The 21,707-nt window shown below is 38.0% G+C and overlaps 1 protein-coding gene across 2 annotated transcripts in view; it reads left to right on the top strand.

Moving 5' to 3' along the window:
• Positions 1–14,664, top strand: part of ADGRA1 (adhesion G protein-coupled receptor A1) — a 254,011-nt gene extending 239,347 nt beyond the window's left edge. Inside the window, exons 18-19 of one of the 2 annotated variants that reach the window (XM_030276174.4) lie at positions 6,861–6,956; positions 10,105–14,664. In XM_030276174.4, the coding sequence (XP_030132034.4) occupies positions 6,861–6,956; positions 10,105–11,326 (1,318 nt within the window). In that variant the 3' untranslated portion in view covers positions 11,327–14,664. The remainder of the gene's footprint in view (positions 1–6,860; positions 6,957–10,104) is intronic. The other variant, XM_030276175.4, reaches the window with a different exon arrangement.
• The last annotated feature ends 7,043 nt before the right edge of the window (positions 14,665–21,707 follow it).

Raw genomic sequence — 21,707 nt, 5'->3', positions numbered from 1 at the left:
AACAAGGGTATCAGCCATTTTACTGCTAGAAATTAACTGTGGAAACAGAATTGAAAGGGCTTCTTTGTTCTCTAGGGATAATATGACTGTGTAAATAAAAAATACTTAAAGCATGAGTATTATTTCTCCTCCCATGATTTCTCTCCAAGCATTACCATAAACAGTGTTCTCTCTATAAGCATCATACCTGTGAATTTTTTCAAGTATTGATTCTTTAAGAAATACCAATAAATATATTTTATTTCTCATCAACATGATGCTTAATACTTTACTTACTTCTTTCCTTCAGAAGGGCATTCAGGATTGATTCCTACTTACCCTGACTTAAGTTATTTATTCATTAAAATAAGCAGGAATAAGTCAATAGAGCTAAACTACAGCATGGAATACACTGTAAGAATCATCTCTGTCTGATTTCCAACAGCCCCCAAGACATTCTCCAATAAAACAGGGAAAAAAGTCAAGGTGTCTCTTGCTTCTTTGATACAGTAGGTCCTCAATTAGTCTAAAAGAGTCTCTCTCACCAAGAGACAATACAGTTATCTCTATGTAAATGAATCTCCTTTCTCTTCTAAATTTTTTCTGAACATTTTGTTTAGTTCCTGAATCAATTGTTTATCTTTTTGTTACATGCATTATTATTTTTCTGTCCTTTCTGCTGGCTTAGACTGTCTCATGCGGTCCTGGTAGAGCAAACTGCAACTGTACTATCAGCCTGTAAATTCCTTTTCATCTGCAAAATTCTGGACAAGTCATAATGGCCACACTCTCCATGAAGGGTGTTAGCTGAGGAAGATGAATATAAATCACTTCAGTGAAGCCTTTTGGCTGCCTCCACCAGCAGCACCTGAACTCTCACCCTGCCTGGCAGAGCTTGAGCCTGGTCTGCCGTGGGTGGAGGGGCAGAGACACAGAGGGAATACCCAGGGCAGTGGGCTCGCAGCAGAGAAGCTGTGGTCAGAGAGAGAAAGCCAGATAAGCTTTCCCAGAATTCATCTGGGAAGTTTTGGGGAGGTACAGAGAAAAAATGGTAAACAAATGGTAAGCAATGTGCAGCTGGTGTTTTGAACAAGTTGTTTTTCTCATGAGGCATTTACCAGAGTGTGGTTCTTTAATTAACCAATTGGGTTACAGGTGTTGTTGAGAACCGGTCAGGTTCTGGGTGAACAATGTTGGTTATAAATATTGTGAGAGTGTAATTAGGATAGTTTTCTGCCTGCTGATTGTGGATGGAGTGTGTCACTATCCTTCTCATTCCTGACCCAATGGTGGCAAGAAACGAATGGGTTTGAAGACATTTGTTAGGTGAGGTTTCAGATCTTCCAACATGGACTAACATTGTCCCACTTTATTGCCCAGGTTCCCAGGACTCTTTAAGGACAGATGAAGAAGGGTATTTAAACTCCATTCTCATGGCTAATTTTAATAAAAAAACAGAGGCTAGTTTTGTCTAATGGAGGCCTGAACATCTTAAGCTGAGCAAACAAATCTGCAGTGACTTTGCTTAATCAATTATTTTAATTCATCTTTCTGTGGTTTAACGTCTGCCTCTAAATAGAAAAGATTATACATATTCTCAGAAGGACATTTTGACAATTAATTAATTAATGTTTGCAAAGCTTTTAAGTTGAAATAAGATCTAGAAAGAAGGGGTATATTTAAAATTAATTAATAATTACCTGTCCAGTGACCTTTGTTTCTCCTGTGCTGAGTGAAATGTCTTATAGGAAAAAAAAAAAAGTGGACTGTGAATAGGCAGTTAAAGAGACTAACAATAGTGACACATAAAAGGTGATAAATAGGGTTTTCACATGACCCTTACTTCTGCTTGACTTGCAAAAGTAGAGTTTATTTTAGCATTATTAGTAGATTATTTTGTTTGTTTGTTTTTAATCTGTATTCTCCATATTTAGATCTCCTTTGCAGACAGGAGAAAAGCACTGATGGAAACATAGGTTCTCTTCAAAAAGATCATTGAGAGAAACAAATATAGTATTTGTAAATATGTTTTTAAGTCAAGACTATCTGGGAATAGGATTGAAAATCGTTGGGTTTTTTTCATTAAAGGCAAAATATATTCTCAGAATCCTGTAATTTCCAAAAGTCTTTTTTGTATTTTATCAGAATTCCCAGGAAAAAGGACCACAAAATTATGTCATGCATGAAAGATTCAGGAAGAATAATTTGAAAATCAGGCTCATAAATTCAGCTTTCTACGGAGCAGCTACTTATCTGTCTGCCTGCCTCCTGGGTACTTGAACAGTGGCATCTGGTTAGCTCTGAAGTTAATGACCATTTTCTATATGAATTATTTTCACAAAGATGTTAAAACCAAATCCCAGCTCAAAGAAAAAGAAATGGGAAAGTCATCTTGCTGTGACTGTTTTTTATTTTCATGTTTATTTTGCAAGTGGCTAGTCTTCGTGTATGAACTGTGCCCTAAACATAAGTAGAGCTAAATTGATTTTTTTTTTTTTTTTGGTACTGCAGGCAGAAAAGAAATTAATGCTTCAGTGGTTTCTTTATATATACCTACATGTACCTTTCTAGATTTGTGTATGCAGAGAGGAATAAAGCTAAATATATGTACTTCTTAATCAAGTAATATCTGCAATATTTGAAGCCTTTTAAATAATTTCCTGATACATTGCCATTTTGCCAACCTCTGCAGAAAAAAAACCTTATAGTCAGTCTTGCATTACACCCATAAAGCAAAGATCAGGTCCCTTTTTAGAAAAATTCAGAGTCAAGGTTCTTAGTCTGGAAAAAATTTGCACTAGAGAATAGCCAGACACTCAAGCAAGAAATTTACCACTGGGTAGAACTCTCCTTTTACTTGCTGACTTACTGAGTAACATTTATGAAAATAAACTTAGCAGAATGTACTGTATGTTAAGTTATCAGAATGGATGCTGCCTGCAGGCCATTGCAGTCATTCCTGCTGACATTATCCTGTTTCTATCAGATTGGCTGTGTAGCTCCCAGAATTTTGTGGTAGAGTTCGCCTTACGAGAGGAGCTCTTGCCGAAGGGAGGCTGGAGAACAGTAAGGCAGGATGTCAACAGAGCGGCATCTCCTCCAGCAGCGTCTGCTGCTCTGTTGGGGGGGTTGTGTTTGTGTCAGCGCATGTAATAAAAAATACTGTACTTGCTTGTCTCAGGCAGTCTCTGCAGCTGAAACTTGGGGTTCCCTGTAATGTCCAAGGAAGGTGATTCCTGCAGATGACTGCCCATCATTTCTCGTGTCTGCACAGCCCGGTGTTCGGGCTGTAGGTGTTGCTGCACTGCAGTTGAGAGGTGCAAGTGCATCCTGCTGAGGCCTTCCAGGCTGGTTTTAATCTAATTAGCTTGGATAACAATGTTAGTGAAGATGTGATGGAATGAGCTTCAGTAAATAAATGTATGCTGATGTAAAAGCCTGCTAGGAATCATCAGGACATCCCTGGGTGGCCAGCAACAGCAATTACAAATTTGAAAACCTCTTCCCAAGGGCTATTGAAGCAACGGCTTGGCAGTTGCTTCAAAGCCCCAAATCATCCCACTGATAGTTTATAGTTTTCCCTGTAAAACAATTTGAAAATATTATATAAGTTAACTGCTTGTCAAGATGAAATTATAGCTGGAAAAAGAATTTTTGTTTTCTCCCTCGGGTTTCCTAGTTATTAAAGATTTGCATGCATGGCTATCATGACCACAGCCAGTCTGTCTGTCTTGTCTGCCTTCACCATAACAGTCACATTGCTCTTCTTACTGCTGCATACAAGGTTCCAGTACTGTTAGTCTGAGTATCACTTCTTTGTGCACTTGAATGGTAGAATAGTAACACAAGCAGATTAAATTGGCTCAGGGTTCCTGCATGTTCTCTTTTGAAGAGGAGACACCCCACTGGTGTAATGAGAAAAATTAGAAAATCAATTCAGAAGTAGAAAAGGTAATTGGAAGACAAAAGCTGTTGATGGAACCAAAGGACATAGACCTTTAAAGCTTTAAAATTCTAAGATAGTCATAAGAGGAAATAGTATATAAAAGGTAGGTAAACAGTATAGGAAAAAGATTTTTTTTTTAAATAAGAAAATAGCTATTTATTATCTACATTTTTGTCACTTTTTATTTATGTCCTATCAATTCTACTGCAGCTTTTTCTTTAGAATTATTTGCTTTATCTCATCTGCATGAAGAAGAAATTGATAACAACTAATGATGGCATAAAAAGTAATGCTTGAAAAGTCTGGTCTAAATGTATTACTTCCTCACAACTAACATGTATATGGAACTTCTTGATCACTGTTTTTTCTTTCGTGACTTTGCAAAAGGGTCTTTTCTTTTTTATACACTGTTTAAGGTATCCACGAGCTCACACAAATAAACAAGAGCATCCACTTCTGCGCTTACAATTAATTTAACTTCTGTATCTTTAATTATATTTTCTATTCTATTCTTTTATTTTAATCCTATTCCTCTCTTGCTGACTTTTCTTCTGTTCAAGAATCCTGAACCCAGCAATGAAGAATCATTTGTATACACTGTCACTTCTATTTGCTATTTTCTTTTTTTTTCCCTCCCAGTGAGACAGGGGGATGTGTGTGCAATGTGATGTGCTGGATATCAGTACAGTGCACCTCAGCTACACTGAAACATTTGACTTCACCTTATGTTGTTTCTAGAATGTATTTTCTTGCTCTTAGCTCTGAGGCACAACAGGAATTTGGCCATAATTTGCCACACTTCTGCAGCATTGTGTGGCTAAAGTGCTTCCAGAACATCTGTTGCTACTGTTGTGTTCAGCAGCCTGCTGAAAGTGTGAGCTGTGAAACAGATTATATAACATCCAAATACTGGATTGTCTAAAACTTTAGATAAGAATTGATTTATATGTATGTATCCAATCTGTAAAAAGTGGTGGCACTGCAAAAAAATGAAATTATAGGTTGCATTTTAGGTAAATTCTTTGGTGTAATCACTTCAAACGAGTTTGAAGTGCAGTTTCCTGTACTTGCTTCTGTATTGCTATTTTTTCTGCTCCATACTATTTCTTAGATAAATTAGGGTTAGCTTTTCCATGCCTCATTGCTGTACCCTAGTAATTTCCTGAATTCCAAAAATGCCATTGAAAATGTCTTTGTTAAAAATAATAAAAAGCTATTAAGCTAGCTTATTCGACATGCTCAAGTCAAAAGATATTTACAATCATTAAACTGCAGTGGATGAATGGATTTTGTAGGAAGACAGCTTGTTCATTGGAATTTGTTGAGCTCTTCAGAATAAGCCAAGTTGAAGAAAAAATATATACTCAGTGACTTTGAATTTAGAAAATCTGAAGGGCTTCCAGATGAGTGCAAAATATGATTTTCTCTGGTCTGTTTACAGTTTAGACCATTAGGACAAAGATTGACTGTAAATACTAACATGAAATTTTCTGAAGCCTGATCCATATTTCTGCTTTGGAAAGAGGTGGGAAAAGAGGTTAAGAAATTCTAACACTAATTCTGGGCTTGAATTAAATGCTGATTTATTTAGTCTTACTATTGCTCTGTTTCTGTAAAAATCCTACCTTGCAATGAGTGTGAAATTTCCTAATGTTTATAATACCTTATAGAAAACTAGTAGCTAGATTGTGATCAGAATGTGTCCCACATGTTATGAGGCTCCTCCTAGACCTGAGGGACACAGCAGCAATGAGTGGGAAGCGTCTGTATCCCTGCATACTCTTTCCACACCAAAGAAGTGGCTTAAAAGGAAACTAATTTTGTCTGCTGGCAGAGGAGCATTGGTTAAGCCAGGAAATGAGTCAGGATTTCAGAGAACCAGCTGAGCTCCTGGGTGCAGTGGAACATTTTCCCCTTGCACTGAGCAGTCACTTCCAGCTGCAGGAATGGGGGCTGGTGCTCTCCACCTCAGAGACCAGAGCAGTGGAAGTGCTGTGCTCCAGGCATAATTCTCTGCTTTGGTTATATAAATGGAAATGTGATGATGGTTTTGCTGAATTTGGACATAGGCATGAAGGATGGCAAATTCAGTCAGATCCCCTGGGACTTCCAGGTACCCTTATGATCCTGCTTTGTCATGGCTCCTGCATCCACGTCCTTCAATGGCATTTAACCAGTTAGAGGGGAGTGAAACTCTCTGTTTTCTGTCTCTCAATGCAAGTTTTTACAGAAAGACTAGCATTTTTCAGATCTTGCTGAAGCCTTGGAAGTGCTCATATTTTAATGTATTTGCAAGGCTGGGCATTGAATGAATGAAGAAAAATTAGTTATATGCAAAATCCTTCTGATTTCTTCAGATTATTTTCCTGTGAAGAAATAAACCAAAACATTTTACCAATTGGACTGTCCCTTTTCTCTTTGGCTTACTTGAGCTTCCTTTCTTTCGTCATGTGGAAGATATGAAAATGTTTCTGTGATTTCACTGAATTTCCCTGATAGCATTTGTATGTTAAAGTGAATAAAGATACTTTACCTGAATATTTTTAATTTATACTTCTAGCATATTTAATAACTATTAATATAAATATCTAGATGAAGATAATAATTTTATTAAGGATTTTGGTTCTGTCATTAGACAATGTTTTGTTTTTCATATTGCATCAATAGTAGCTACATTTACTGAAATTGTAAATCAAGTGTTTGTTAAAAGTGACTCCATATAAAGCTTTCAACATTAAGCTTTCTGCTCTTTGCTTCATAGAGTACAGTTCTTATTGTGACAGTATTTAATTCTTTGCTTTTCTGGTTTTAGGGACTTCTTTAATATTTCAGCAATATTATATTCCCAAAATACTTGAAGAAGATACAATTATTTTAAGAGTATTTTCAACTACAAGTCAGGCAAATTAAAATATCAGTTATTATCTCTCCACAGATTTTACCTGATTAGTGGTGGAGTTCCGTTCATTATATGTGGGATTACAGCAGCAACCAATATCAATAATTATGGGATTGAAGGCAATGCACCATAGTAAGTATAAACTACTATCATAAAATGTTTAAGGAAAACAGATTCTGTTTCTTATCTAAATAAATGTACCTGACTTTATAAAGGGTACAGGCATGCAATTTGGGATGATATCTGTTACAAAATTGTATTAAATATTATCTGTGAAAGAGCAGTGTCTTAATATGGAGCTTGCTGCTTCACCTCCAGCTATTTGACTCCATTACTGGCAATATAATCACCTTTCATTTACAGAATTACTCTTCATTTACATCTGAATAAGTGAAAGATATTAAAAATACCTAAGGAATATCATATCTAATGCAACTATTATTTATTCAAATATTTTCATTTCATTATCTACCTTGATTTTATACACTTCTGGCAACTTAAAGCAATTTACAAGTAATGATGTAAGAAAAGTACAAGTAAAAATCCCTTCCCTACTTCTTCCACTCCTGTCCCTCCATTAAAACCCAAATATTTTGGATTTTCACTGCCTGGAAATGTTCCAGTCACAATGTCTGGCAACCCTGTCATGATCCTTCCATATCCTTGTGTGTAGGTAGGTGTTCAGTAGACCTCCACAAGTGCATCAGGCATCACGTTGTTATTAGTTCCCAATTCTTGGCATGGGAAGCATGAGGTATCCATAAGTACATGTAGTCTTTCCATAAGAGCATAGCAAAAAGTGAATTAGACTGCAACATTAAATGCAGTGTGTGCAACAGATCAGCATGGCAGTGACTGGCATACAGTGATTGGATATTTTAGTACTCTGGCAGCACTAATACTCCAGAGGACATCACTCTTAGTTACTGCTTTGAGCATCTATTGTAACACATTTGAAACTGGTTATGTTCTGGGCATGAGAAGTGGCAGCCAAGGAGAATGGTTCATAAGTGAGCATCTGGCTCCTTAAAGACATTTTTATAGGTAATTGAAATTTAAATTCCAATAAGAAATCAGCTCATACTATGGCTAACTGTATGCTCTGCCTAGGGCCAAACTCATATTTATATATTTATTCAATTTTATCCAATTAAACAGCCAGTTTATAATCAACAGTGTATTATAAAGCTCTATTCTTTACATTCATAAATATGAAACATTTTTCATTTTGCTGCAGTTCCTGGGGTTATACTTCTTTAATCATGTTAATGTAGCAAATTAGTACCTGGTGCCACAGCGTGCACAGAAAACAAGGGACAGATAAGGAATGGTTATAAGATTGAGTAAAAATCTCCTAATTCAATGGCAGCATAGTGAGTTATATGCTTTATTCATTTTTTATGGTATTAGTGAAGTAAATGTAAATGCACAAACTTGAACTTTTTTGTAAAGAACAGATTTTGTAAGTGATCCACAATGAGGTTCTACTTGAAATAGCATCCCATGAGACTGTTCCACCTGGGAGCATTCCACTCTCTACTTTGCATCAAATATGCAGCATTCAAATGTATTTCAAGTATTCACGTAGTTCTGTGTTCTCTGCTTACCCAATTAAATGTAGGTGGTTATTTACCTATGTTTCACAAATATCTTTCAGAGGATCTGTTCTTGTGCCTGTCTAACAGTAAATTGTATACTCTTTGGAGTGTTTCTAAGTTCATTAATATATGTGTGTATGTTTCTGTTTAGGTGGCAGATTTTAAAAATTCAAAGTCATTATTCTGCATTTTCTTGCTGTAAAGTCCAGTGGGACTGCCTCTATTTAGCTGAGAAGTTCTCAGCCTGGGAGAAAAAAGTCATTCTGTCCTTTTTATAGTAACTTGTAGATAATTCCTGGCTTGACAAGAATCTGATAGCAGAAGTTTCCTCACTGGAACTGGAGAAACTGCAACTAATCACACACGCCTAAATGAATATGAAGTGTCACACAGTGTCACTTTTAGAGCTGGAATCATCATGACAGATCACCTGGTCTGTCTTTCTGACCCAGTGGGAAATTATCTATATCCAAACCATTCCTGACACTTATTTATCTGAGATACTTTAAATGCTCCCATAATGGATAGACCACATTTCATTCCAACAGCGTATTACCCTAATTGTCCTAACAGCTAAAAAACTTTTCAAAAAATCTAGTTTAGTTCTTTCTTGCTGCAGTTAAAGCCCATTACTTCGTGTCCAAGAGACAAAGTAACTTATTCCTCTTTCCAGAAATCCATGCAATATTTAGGATATAAGGACCTAGTAGCACCTGTACTGTGCTATACTGCCAGCACAGATCTCTGTCTGTAACAGTGGCTAAAAGCAGATCATAGAGAAGAGTCAAAATAAGACAAATATTCCTTCTCCCTCTAACCCATGTTATGCCAGTTTCCGTCTAGGATTTCATTAGTGTTTTCTTCTCCCATGTTTGTTTGATCAGATCATTCATACTTAAGACACTCCTCTCAGACTCATGCTGGCCCGTGAGCTACTTTAAGCTGCTCTAAAACAGTTATGATTATATTATCTAAAGCCTAGCAAACCATGATCATGTTACAATGATACTATGCTAGTAATATAATGCAAAGAGATCATCAGTTTCCCTGATTTTTCTGAGGACATTCAAATTTACATGGATGAACTCCCAGGAATTGTAGAAACAGTGCAGAATTCAGAAATGACATATATCTCTGAGGTCTGCTCACTACAGAAAGTGGTTACAGTTCAACTGGAAGTCTTTTCATCCTCTCTTGGTACTCAGGCTGTCCTCAGGCAAGAAGAAAATTCTGTAAGAACAATCTTCAGGCTTAAGGATTTGTAGCAATATTAATTGATACAAACCATTGAAATGTGTGCATTTCTATTGCTCACATAGAGCGTATAAACTATGCCTCATTTGCTTTTTAATCAAAGTATTAGTGCTGACATTTTTAGTGGTAGAAAAAAAGGTTGACATAAATGGTCTTATACTTCACTGCAGTTCCAGAGTCTAAACTGACCTACATTTCTTGGAAAATTGCAGTTTTAATAATCTGTAAATTATACCATATATTCTATTCTATTAAAAAATTAGAAAGTGATGCCTCAGCTGAATTAATATTAAAGACAGGCTCCCTCTCTCCACAAGCTGAACTTCTGAGATACTGTTGTGTCATACTAGTCAGACAACAGTCATTTGTCCATCACATCTAATGTGGGCTCTGAAATGTTCTTGACTCTCTCTTGTTATTGTTTTCAGTTGCTGGATGGCCTGGGAGCCCAGTCTCGGTGCTTTTTACGGGCCGGTGGCGTTCATTGTGCTGGTGACCTGTGTTTATTTTCTCTGCACGTACGTGCAGCTGAAGCGCCATCCTGAGCGCAAGTATGAGCTGAAGGAAAAGACAGAAGATCCGCAGAGAATGCCAAGTACTGACATGGGCCATGGTCATATTACAGACTCTCTGTCCGTTCCCCAGGCAACCTGCCCTATGATTTCTTCTTCCTTATTGGAAAATGAGCATTCATTTAAGGCTCAGCTTCGAGCCGCAGCATTTACTTTGTTCCTGTTTACTGCCACTTGGACCTTTGGAGCACTTGCAGTATCTCAAGGCCACTTCTTGGATATGATATTTAGCTGTCTTTATGGAGCTTTCTGTGTGACCTTGGGGCTTTTCATCCTGATCCATCACTGTGCAAAGCGAGATGATGTGTGGCATTGCTGGTGGTCCTGCTGCCCATCCAAAAGAAACACCTACTCTGTGCAAGTTAACGTGCGCCCAAAGGTCAACGTCAATGGCGACACCCAGGTTCACGCACCTTGTCTGCAGGAATCTCCGTGTCCCAACAAGTCAGCTGTGTTCAACCACCCGGCAGCGAGCCACTGCAAACTCACTAACCTGCAAGCAGTGCAGAACCACGTTAACTGCCTGTCGCCCGTGACACCGTGCTGTGCAAAAATGCACTGCGATCAGCTGCTTGACGATGAAGCTCACATCCATGTCCACAACGAGGGAAGCTTCAGACCCAACATGCACATTCACAGATGTCTGAAAAGCAGAACTAAGCCACGTTACTTCAGTCGGCACAGGTCTGCGGGGGAAAGGGAGTACGCCTACCACATCCCCTCGAGCATCGACGGCAGCATTCACAGCTCCCACACAGACAGTCCCCACAGCACACACGAGAGCCAGTCGGGTCACAGGCGGGCCTGCTGCTCCAAGAGTGATCCATACCCTACCGTCAACCAGCCCGAAAGCAGCGACGCAAGTACTGTAATATACAGTTGTGGTAAAATGCCAGACAGTGACACTGTGCACCACCCAGCTCACTTTGAAATGCACCCACGGACACAGTCATTGCCATTTAATACAACAAATCACAACGGAATTCTTAAGGGAAACATGCATGAAGCCATGATATACAGCTCAGATAGTACAGGAAATATCAAAACTGGCCCTTGGAAAAATGAAACTACTGTGTAGTTCATGGGCCCTCATAATGTGTTTTTTGCCCTAAACCATCGTTATCTTCGTTTTTATTCCAAAATAAATATGGTGATATGTTTTTGTAGCTCATCAGTAAATTGTACAGCTTTTCATTTTCTTTGTAAGTGTCAAAGAGAGAGGGATAGTGACAGTTTTAAAGTGAAAATATTTTTAAAAGAAAGTTATAAAATTATTCTGAAAGATAATGAGAAAATGAAGTCTAGACAATTGAATAAGAGAGGCAATATCCTTTTGTTTTACAGAATGACATTTCTTTAGAAACATCATTTTCATTGATTGTTTTCACTTTTTTTCTGTAGTAACTCCAGACACTTTTTATAAACATATCAGCATCTTAAACTTTTACTTATTTATTTTTGTAGAAAAATATTATTACTGTGCCATGGATTTTAATCAGAAGTGGCTATGGTAGAAATGATAAACAGGATTTTATAAAATTGCAGCTTTTTAGATATACAAAAGTGGTACTGCCTCTAAAAACCTTCTGTAGCATATGGCCTGTAAAGTCATGTAATGTACAGTCTCTGTTCTGTCCTTTTTCTTGTTGGAGAGAAGTGCTAGGTAATGTCTCTGTTACATCTTTGGTGCTGTATTGGTTGTATTTTGCATGACATATGTCAGGATATACCATTTGCTGTTTTCTAGTGTTACATGTGTTTAAAAAAAAAGAACAAAAAAAGTGTGATACAAGGCTGTGACAAACCCTATTGATATTAATCTAGAGCATTTTAAATCTACAGGAAAAAAATCACTCTGCACTAGTTTAAGTGGCACAATCCTTTGTATAAGGTTATATGATAGCTTTGATAAGGGTCCACTCTAATGTCTTTACAGAGCATGCACTACTCATCGTATGTGGCACTGTGCGGTGTAATAGCAATTGTCTCAACAGGTTTTACACTTCTTTGTAAAGTATGCCTTTTAAACAAATCTGTAAGCTGTTCCATGGTAACCTTTCCACATCTGTTAAGGTAGAGCAGTTTTATCATTAACTCTTTGAGGACTACAGTTATTTTCTTAAAGTAGCTTATTCTAGTTCAGAGATACTGTATATATGATATTGTCTATTAGTTACATGATCAATGTAGTCCAGAGTTGTCAAGAAAAAGGAAGTTCAGTAATTTTCTAAAAACACCTTCTTAGAATCCATCTATTAATTTCACTAGTTGCTTTCTGAAAACCCATTTCCTCCCCTAGCAAATTTCAGATTGTCTTAATCCTTTAATGCAAATTTGACCTTCAGAGAAGTTCTTTATGTTCATGATTTCTGCTGAATTGTGGGGCATTCCAGGGTCAGTAGCATTCTCTATTAACAAGGCTCTTGGCAAGATTTTTTTCATGTTTCCATGAACATCTGGACACAAAGCATCAACTCACAGTACAGAACTGCATCAGAATGATCCCTATATGAAATAAAACTGCTTTTTACAAATAGGAAGGGTGCAGAATAATAATAGATTTCAGAGAGTGAATGGGAGCATAGAGCTGTGAGAAAAATTTCTACAGTGGAAAGTGAACAGTGGATCCAGAAATGAGAGAAAAAGCACAATTCTGTATGGCCACACAAGAAAGTTTGCTGTGATGTCTTCACACAGACTTATGTAATTGCTCCAGAGAGGAAATAGAAAATTCCACTGAGAGACCATCAGTCTGCGATTCTCTGTGTATATGTGGCAGAAGTCTTCACCACACTTAAGCCCCATATTTTTCTGTTATTAGCAGCTTATTAGACTCTACCTTCTCTTTTTTTAATATGTAGGAATAAATTTCCTAATAGTGTACATAAAGATGACAATTGTAATTGTTAGAATGTTATGAAAACATGTAAGTCAGATGAATGTGTTCTGCAGTGTTGCAGGTGGGAAATAGTACTCAAAGGGTTAATGCTCAGTATCTGAGTGCAAGAAATCTTGTTTTTCTGTATTTTTGTAAATTTGAAATATATATTGTAAACTCCAGCAGTGCAATGTATCCATCTCAGATCGTGTATTTTTAAAAGGTGAGCAAGAAGAATGCACTAGGTGGTTGTCAAGTTTTAAGCCAATATTCACCAGTTTCATGACTGCTTCTTTAGCTAATACAAAAAAAAAAAAAAAAAAAGACAAAACACTGAGCTTTATTATGTATATGCTGTATATGCTTGAACTGTCTCTAAACTAAAATACAGTATTTTTCTTTGTTTGCATACTGAAATATTTTGTTTCATAATTGTTTTCTTTTAATATTACCTTTACTTATTCCACATAGACAGTGACCCTAAATAAGCATAGACATAATGTGAAATCCACTTCTGTGTCTCAGCACTCTGTGTATGTATATTCTGTAACAGTAAAATTGTAGGAAGTCTGTGGACCATTATGCAAAATATCACACACACACACAGAGCCAAGATGAAATACTCACTCTGCAAGAATCCACTCAGTAAGCTCCTTTATTCAGCTTGTGTTTTAATCACCTCTGTTATTTTGTCTGAGAGGCCAATTCCATCTTCATAATGGCTTACAAAAAAGTAAATAGGTGCTGCTTTCCACAGAATATCTTATGTGATAAAACTCTCTGAAATTCAAACATAAAATATTAAAACACTTTTCTTATTGTGTTAAAAATTAATCTAGTGAATATTTCTGGGCTAATTTGGAAGAGATGTATTATGCAATACTCTGTTTGCATATTATTTTTTCAGAAAATATACAGTATATCTACAGAGTAGGAGACATGATATTAAATAAATATAAAAATATTTTGTAACATCAAATTTGACCAAAATGCTTTTTATGCTTTTGACTTTTTTTTTTTCCTTAAGATAAATGAGATAATTTCAATGCTTTGGAAGTCTGGTTTTGATTTATTGTGTGGTTTTGTTCAATTATAGTCAGGGAACCATTACTATACTTTAGCTGATTTTCTTCCCTATAAAAATAAAGTCAATGAAATAACCAGAGTATGAGATATATTGTCCTAGTAAATTCCTCAAAGACACATGTAACATATTTTAAAAGCTTTTTTAGTTTTGGTGATTCATTGATGATGATAGTAAAATAGTTGAACAGATTTTACTGTTCACTTTCTGTCCGAGATTAAGCAGAGGAATTTCTTCCAAAAAGAGATAATTTTCAGAGAATGATGCAATCAACAGAAATCTGAATAGCTGCTAGCAGGATGAAAATATGCTCTTGGTGCGGTGCTGTTCTCTGCATATAGAAATTCCAGTTTTCATGACTGAATTTGAAGTTACATAGGTTGTTTATGAGAAGAATTCCTACCCAGCCCCATATAATGAATTTGGGTGTAAAAATAAAGCCTACATTTTTGCACATTATGTCTGGTCATATGTATTGTTCCCAGGAATCTGTTGATTGTGTCTGCAGTGATGTGACTGAGCAGTCCCCGTCAGTGGCCAGAAACAGCTGTTCTCCTCCACACACAGCTGCCTGCCAGCTACCCTGTGAGCACCCTATCCAGATGTTAGCCCACCACGGGAGCTTCTCTGGGGCTGTGAAGCATTCATCCTGTCTGAACCAAAGCAAAGTCTCTGCTTAAAGCAAAGTCAAGGCCGCCTTTGATGGACAACACAGGCAATTGGGCAGCCCCCACTTGAGCACTAAGCAGTGAAGGCAGAAATGTAATGGAAGTGGATTTAAGCAGTTTTAAGCCCTCCTCCCTCCATCTCTCTAAAGCACCTGCTTGTAAATCTACTGCCTACAGATAACTACGAAATCCAAATCAAAAAAGGCAAAATTAGGCAGCTGACCTAAAATTCCTGGTTAGCTGAAATGACTGAAACAGCACAACCTAGTTAACAATCAGAGAAGCCCAAGCTGGAGAAAACCTCTTTGGATGCTCTGTCACAAACTTGCTTCAGGTTGGTTATGTGTGAATACATAGAACTAAATCATGCCTGAAGGTCTGAAATTGCTGTTCTGCAGACACTGTTAAGGCTTACAAAGCTGATTTCAACTCCACAAATTCAGAAGTAGCTTCCACTGTAAATTATATGTCTTTTCACAACAAAGAGATTATCTGATGTTTCACTATTTGGGAAAAATAAAGTTATCATCATGATAAGGCTAGTAACCTTTTTATCATAGGATCTTCTTTGCATGGAAACAAGAAAAAGGAGACCAGCTGTACTCCCACTGAGTTTTCGTTGACTATGAAAAGAAATGTCAGGCTAATGAAGACATTGGCAGCTCAGCAGCTTCCTAGCCAGAGCATAAATTCAAGTTCCTGTAGCAGCATCCTCCAATTCAGAAAGAAGCTGTAGAACGCAGATGGATCAATCAGAATTCATTGGCCGAGTTTAAAGGCTGGATGGCTGACTTCAGCTGAGCAATTTCAGGAGTAACTTGGTGCTCTAGGCAGCTTTTACTTGCTTAGTTAACTCCACAAGGAAAGGAGCTTTTGGGTTGGTTGGCTGGATTTTTTTTTTTTTTTCCCTGTGCTGAGTTAACTATTTTCTAATTAGCAATTGAATAGCTAAGAAGAAAACTTACTCTACAAATTACCTTGACTATAAGCCATGTTTTCTTGGTCCCTTTTAGGGGGTCTGTGAAGCTGCAAGTGAATCCCTATTCCCTTATCTGACCAGACTATTACCTGAGTTTTTTAGAGAGCCAAACAAGCAAACATCAGTGAATTCAGGGCAATATAAGAGGGCTCACTTCTCTGCAGGGGGGGGTTGAAATTTGAAAACTCTAGAGCAATTCAACCTCAAACAAATCTCCTGCCTTGAAGTTGTGCAGCTGGCCATGCCTTTGAGGTAAGGGGTTCTTTGTAAACATGGTGTCTGCACACCCCATAGGTGCTGCTGTCTCTTTCCATTTTGATCTGTTTGAATTGTGTAGTGCCTTGCAGTCTGAACAACAAAATGACTGACTGTTCCCATCAGCCCATCACTCTGCTCCAGCCTTTTGCCTTAACCTGCAGCACACTGCCAGGCAAGACTCTCCGCTATTGTCAGTGATTTCATTCATTCCTAGGTTTGTTTCCCAGGTACTCAATAACACCTAAGGAAAGCAACATGAAGAGTTTATTTTGGGACTAAGGGGAATTTCTGGGAGAAGAGAAAGAAATAAAACACATTATTCATATTCTTCTCACACTACTTTTGTTGGTCCATTTGTCAATGAGCTGTAAGCAGTTACAGTCAGTTATTCCCTGATTCTTTCTATTGCAAGACCTTGTTCTCCACTAATTAGAACATAGCTGAAAGTTAAGTATTAAGCTTGATTTATGCCCTCAGCAATTACTGCCCTCAGATGGATGATTTTACAGAGTTCAGCCAAAGCAGCTGCAATGCTTTCAGCAAAGAGGCTTGATGAAAGAATGTCTGTCCACAATAACACCTTTCAGTGATTTTGTAATAGTTCTGTCTTCAAGGCCCATTATTTGAAGTCTTTGAGCAGTATGGCTATTATAAGAAAAGGGCATCTCTTGCTGTTTCTATAAAGTAAGTGGTTCAGTACAGATAATTTAGCCACTAAAAATATCACAATATATTACTGTGAAGGGTCTCCCCTATTAGTCTGTGTATGCCCCAACTGGGACCACACTTACTGATCTTGTGCTGCTGCTGCAAGCCCTGGGGGCTCTAAAGGACCAGCCCTATAAATGATTCACTTCAGCTGCCCTCAGCTAGGATTAGGATTGAAAACAGGGGGCCTTGGTTCTTATCTTCTCTGCCAAATGCTCCAATTTGTCTCCCCTTCAGAGGCACAATGATGGAATAGAGGAGAGAACTGACTGGTTTGTATGAGGGAGACAATTGCTGGGCTAGAAGACATCAAAAAGAGACTGAGCTTCTAGCACTGGATCGAATTGAATGGACAAGCTGATCAGCAGGAGAGAGGTTGGTGTGGGTAGGGAGCTGCAACATGACTTGGGCACTAACGGGAAGGAAAGGAACAAACTTTTAAAGAGAGATTTGGAGGTTGGAAACAAATTGGGACCAAATTGGTTGTTGGGGGAGACGAGGAAAAGGAAGGTGAAAAAATTATGTCCATAAGTCTTTCCAAGTTGAGTGTGTAAGCCAAGCTTTGTGACTCCTCTGCCATCAGTAAATATCTGAAAACCTGCTAGCAAAATGGCTATTCACTTATAACATTGTCCTCATACAAAATGACTGTATTAGTGCTGTCAGCTATTCCAGTAATGTGTCAGAAATCTGGGTATTGAATCACAGATGCTCAAAGCTGTTGATTAACCAGATATTTCATGTTCCACATGACAGAATCTCTGTATTTTTAATGTCTTTTGAAATCCAGAAGCTATCACAAAAAAGAAAACTGATTTCAAACAGTGTGAGTGAAGGTGAAAGTCAAACACACCAAATTGAGGAGCCGTTAGAATTAAGGCTGTCTTTGGAACCTTCATTCACAGCTTCAGTCTGTCTTTTGATGTTGTTTTTCAGTATTTGAGTTCATGCTGCTTTCTAACACTTTGGCTTTGATGCTGCACATTTAGTGTTCTTTAAATGTGCTTTTGTGTACATCTAGAGCTAAGCCAGTCATTTCACTGTAAGCTTTCTTTTCTTTTTTTTTTTTTTTTTCCCTGGAACTTTTAGAGAAAGGGTTCTTAGGAGAATATTGATGTTGAAACTTTCTGGTAACACAAATTCTGCATTTCAGATCTTCCCTGTGCTGAGTACTAGAATGGAAGAAATGGAAGTAAATACTTTCCATTGAGTTTCTGTTTGTTTGTTTGTGTTTTTTTCAAAAGTATTTGTACAATTGTCCCAAGGGTTATCACTGCTATCAGGAGAAGGTGCAGGCTGAAGTCAGGAAGTGCCTGCCTGACTGTGCAGTCTGTTGGAAGCCTGTACCTTAATGATGATTATTTGTGTTGACAAATGGGCTGCCTGTAAATCCCATCTTCCCTGCAACAGAATGTACACTGGAAAGCCTCCTATGGAGTAGATCCCTGGGGCTGCTGAGAAAAGTGTCACATGCCCTGCCCCTCCAACCTGCAGCTCTGGCCACTGAGGGATGGACACACTTTTGTCTCTGACACTATGCAGTGGCCTCCTCCAGCCAACAGCTAACCTTGCACACCAGGAGAGGTTCACTGCAGGTTTAGGTTATTATACAAAGGTCATCCTGCTGTGAGCTCCAGGAAGGTCCCTGTCCTTCAAACTCACATTTCCTTGCTAGCCCTGAGCCCATTGCCCCAGCCAGAAGCTCGAAAGTCCCAGTCCCCTTGGCAAGATAGCGTAAGAATGCAGCATCAGCATGGAGGGGTGGTTCCTCTCCATCTGGAATAAAACATATTGAAACCTTCCATGTGTTCCTATATATGAGAACAAAAAAGCAGGGAGAAGAGAGTTAAATGACTGGCTAATCTCTGCTAGGATAATAAGGGAAATCGTTTAAGTGCTGCAACAAACAAACCCCCAGCCATTCTGAGTCAGTATGGAAGCCTCAATTCCAGCATTATGACAATGTTGTATTTCACCTGACAGCACAGCACAAGCAGCGTGACACCCAGTCAAGGGCTATAGTACATTCAAAGTAACTACACTTGAACCACAATGCTTTTCCCCTGGATAAAAATAAGTTGTACACAGTTGTACTGTGGAAAAATTTTCTGTATCTTTTTATACACTGGTGGACTGTCTTAGATTAAGAACCCACTTAGTGTGGACATGCACTTAAAATGTTTTTGTACTGTTGGAGTGAAAAGAGGGAAAGTTACTTACTTTTTTCTTTTTAATTACACAAAAAGTCAATCATCAGTGTTACACTGAGATGTTGTTTTTCTTCAGTATGTAGATCACACAGAGCCAGAGAGATGCATAACAAAGCACTACACTGAAAGTGAAAAACAACCACAGGAAGAGGGGGGAAAAATCCTCTTACTATCAGCAGTTCTCAACTTTATCTGTAAGGGAATGATTTCAGATCATGCAATCTGCTTCATTAGCCTGTTCATCTTCTCAGTGTGTTATTAAGGTTCAACTTGCTTAACAAAACCAGGAAGATCAGAATATGCCAATCAAATCTGGAATGACAAAACAGTGGCTTACATATTTCATTGTAAGTTGATGTGGGGAAACTGCTGATACAGACAAAATATACAGGTTATAATTTTCAAGGCCCTGGAGCTGTGGGATGAAAAAATCTTTAGCAAAAGTCCTTTTCCTTAGACAAAGTAAGATGAAAATATCTATGTAGGAAATACAATTTTTGAATTTAAATCAGTGAAACAATGAAAGAGACTAACAAAGAGGCATTTTGAACAGCTCAGCACAGGCTATCCCTCCTTGTGCAATCACTGTTGGATGTGGGGAAATGTTTAATTTATGCAGTCCTTAGTCAAACTTTTTTCCTTTTAGATGTAGAGTTCAAATTATTCGCAGGAGCCTTTCCTTTGGTTGCCACAGGTCTTAGATTTAAATGCACATTGAACAGCAAAGGCTCAGCATATGGTTTAGAACCTAATCTGGACACTGACAAACTACAAACCCCATTAAATGGTGGCTTTCTGTCGTAGAATGGGGTCACATGTCCTGGCATGCATTCACAAAGAGAAGGCTCCAGAGGACAAGCAGGTGGAAATGAAGGAGAAATGGAGTATAAAGGGGAGGAGGGTGTTGTGCTGGGTTACTGAGGGAGCACAAATGCCTGCTGAAATGGTGTAAGAGTAACCACAAACCCTGGATGAGTAAAAGAGGGTACTGAGCAGGACCACTGAGCCTGCTTCTGTTGGGATGGTCAGTCAGTAAGGATGAAAAATGATTAGACAGTATTTGGGCAGTAGCCTCAAAGATGGGCTGAAAACTGGAAATATGCTTCAAGGCATGTAATGTGTTCATGTTATAGAGAGAGGAAAGAGAGGAAAAAAATAATTAAGTGGTTTAATCACTGTCCACAGGTAACTAAATATGTAGAAAGCACTTTACAGGAAGGTCTTTAATCTAGCAGCAAAGGTATGAAAAGATCCAGTGATTAGGAGCTGAAAGTAGCACTTCCCCTTTTATCTGCAAAAGTAATTAAGTAAATAAAAATTTCTTAGTGATATGGTATGTTGAAATCTTTACCTCAAGAGAGCATATCTTTTAGCAAGGTATTTTTCCCTTCAAACACAAATTTTTGACCTTAGTGGTATAAGAACTACAGGGTAAAATTTTCCAGGCAGTTTACATTATATTCAATGCTCACTAGATTTAGCCTCAGGAAAAAAATCCACCTTTCAGATAGGTATTGTCGAGGTGAGGTAGAAAAGGAAGGACAATGTGTCAACCTGCCTGTGGAGCTTGGGACATTGAAAATGGGTCATATTGCAACAACTTTGACTTTGGCCTTCATGGCACTGTTCAGTTTAAATGTTATTTTAATGTTTGTTACTCCAGGTTCTTTGTAAGCTGTACATTTGAATGAAAAATCTTTATATTCTACAACATAACAAAGTTTCTAGTTACTGTTTATATTTAAAAACTCCCTTACCTTCTGACAAAAACAACAATGGTGTTTGCTTAACTAGATGTTATGACTATATCCTGTAACAGTCTGCATTAAAATCTCCTCTCTAGCACATAATTACCTAATTTTGAGCTATATTAAGGATTTGTTGCTTCTAATTTAATTCCTTTCTTACAAATTGCTCAGTATTGCTGATTGTAGAATACATTCTTTAGAGTCTTCTGTTTATCTGTCTTTCCAGTAATTGGTAAAATAATTCCAGATTTCACATTTACAGTAGTAGAGAAATTGAAATCTCAAAAATTTCCCAAAATATTATTCCAGTTTCTAAGTCTAAACTTTCATCTTCCTTATTCTATATATTTACTTGATGTTGATATAAAATGATTGAGTCTTTAGTCTGCTGGGGACAAGGTAAAGCAACTCTGCGCCAGGATCCTGAAGTGCTGTAGAGCGATTGGAATCTTCTCACTGGACACAGCCCTGGTTTTGCACTTACTCTTTGTACAAAGTCCCAGGATTTGTACCTGTGGATATCTACACTCCTCAAACTGTGATGAACAGGATTTCTGTTCCTACACTAGGAGATGGTCCTTTTTTGTCCCTCTTTCCAGCCTCCTGCACAATGTTTTTTCTCATATCCTCCTGGTTTTCATTACCTGACTTTGGTTTGTGCACTGACTGCTCACATTGCTGTTATTCCACTCACTTTTTCTTGTCTTGTTAGAAAGGCAGCTCGAGTTCAGTGCTGACCTCAGCTTACCTGACAGCCCCAGGTCTTGTGCTGACAGGGTAGGTCATAGCTGTGATCTGAAATGCTCTTTGCTGTCTTTTTCTCTCTCCTTCTAGACAGGAATTTATCGAGGGAGATAATTAAGCTGCAGTCCCCACACTCTCTCTGTTTCTCCTGCCTGCTGCAGCATGCTGGGTCCTATAACAGG

This window comes from Taeniopygia guttata, chromosome 6 (genome assembly GCF_048771995.1).
Source record: "Taeniopygia guttata chromosome 6, bTaeGut7.mat, whole genome shotgun sequence".
Taxonomy (NCBI): domain Eukaryota; kingdom Metazoa; phylum Chordata; class Aves; order Passeriformes; family Estrildidae; genus Taeniopygia; species Taeniopygia guttata.
This window is presented reverse-complemented; position numbering and strand designations above follow the sequence as displayed.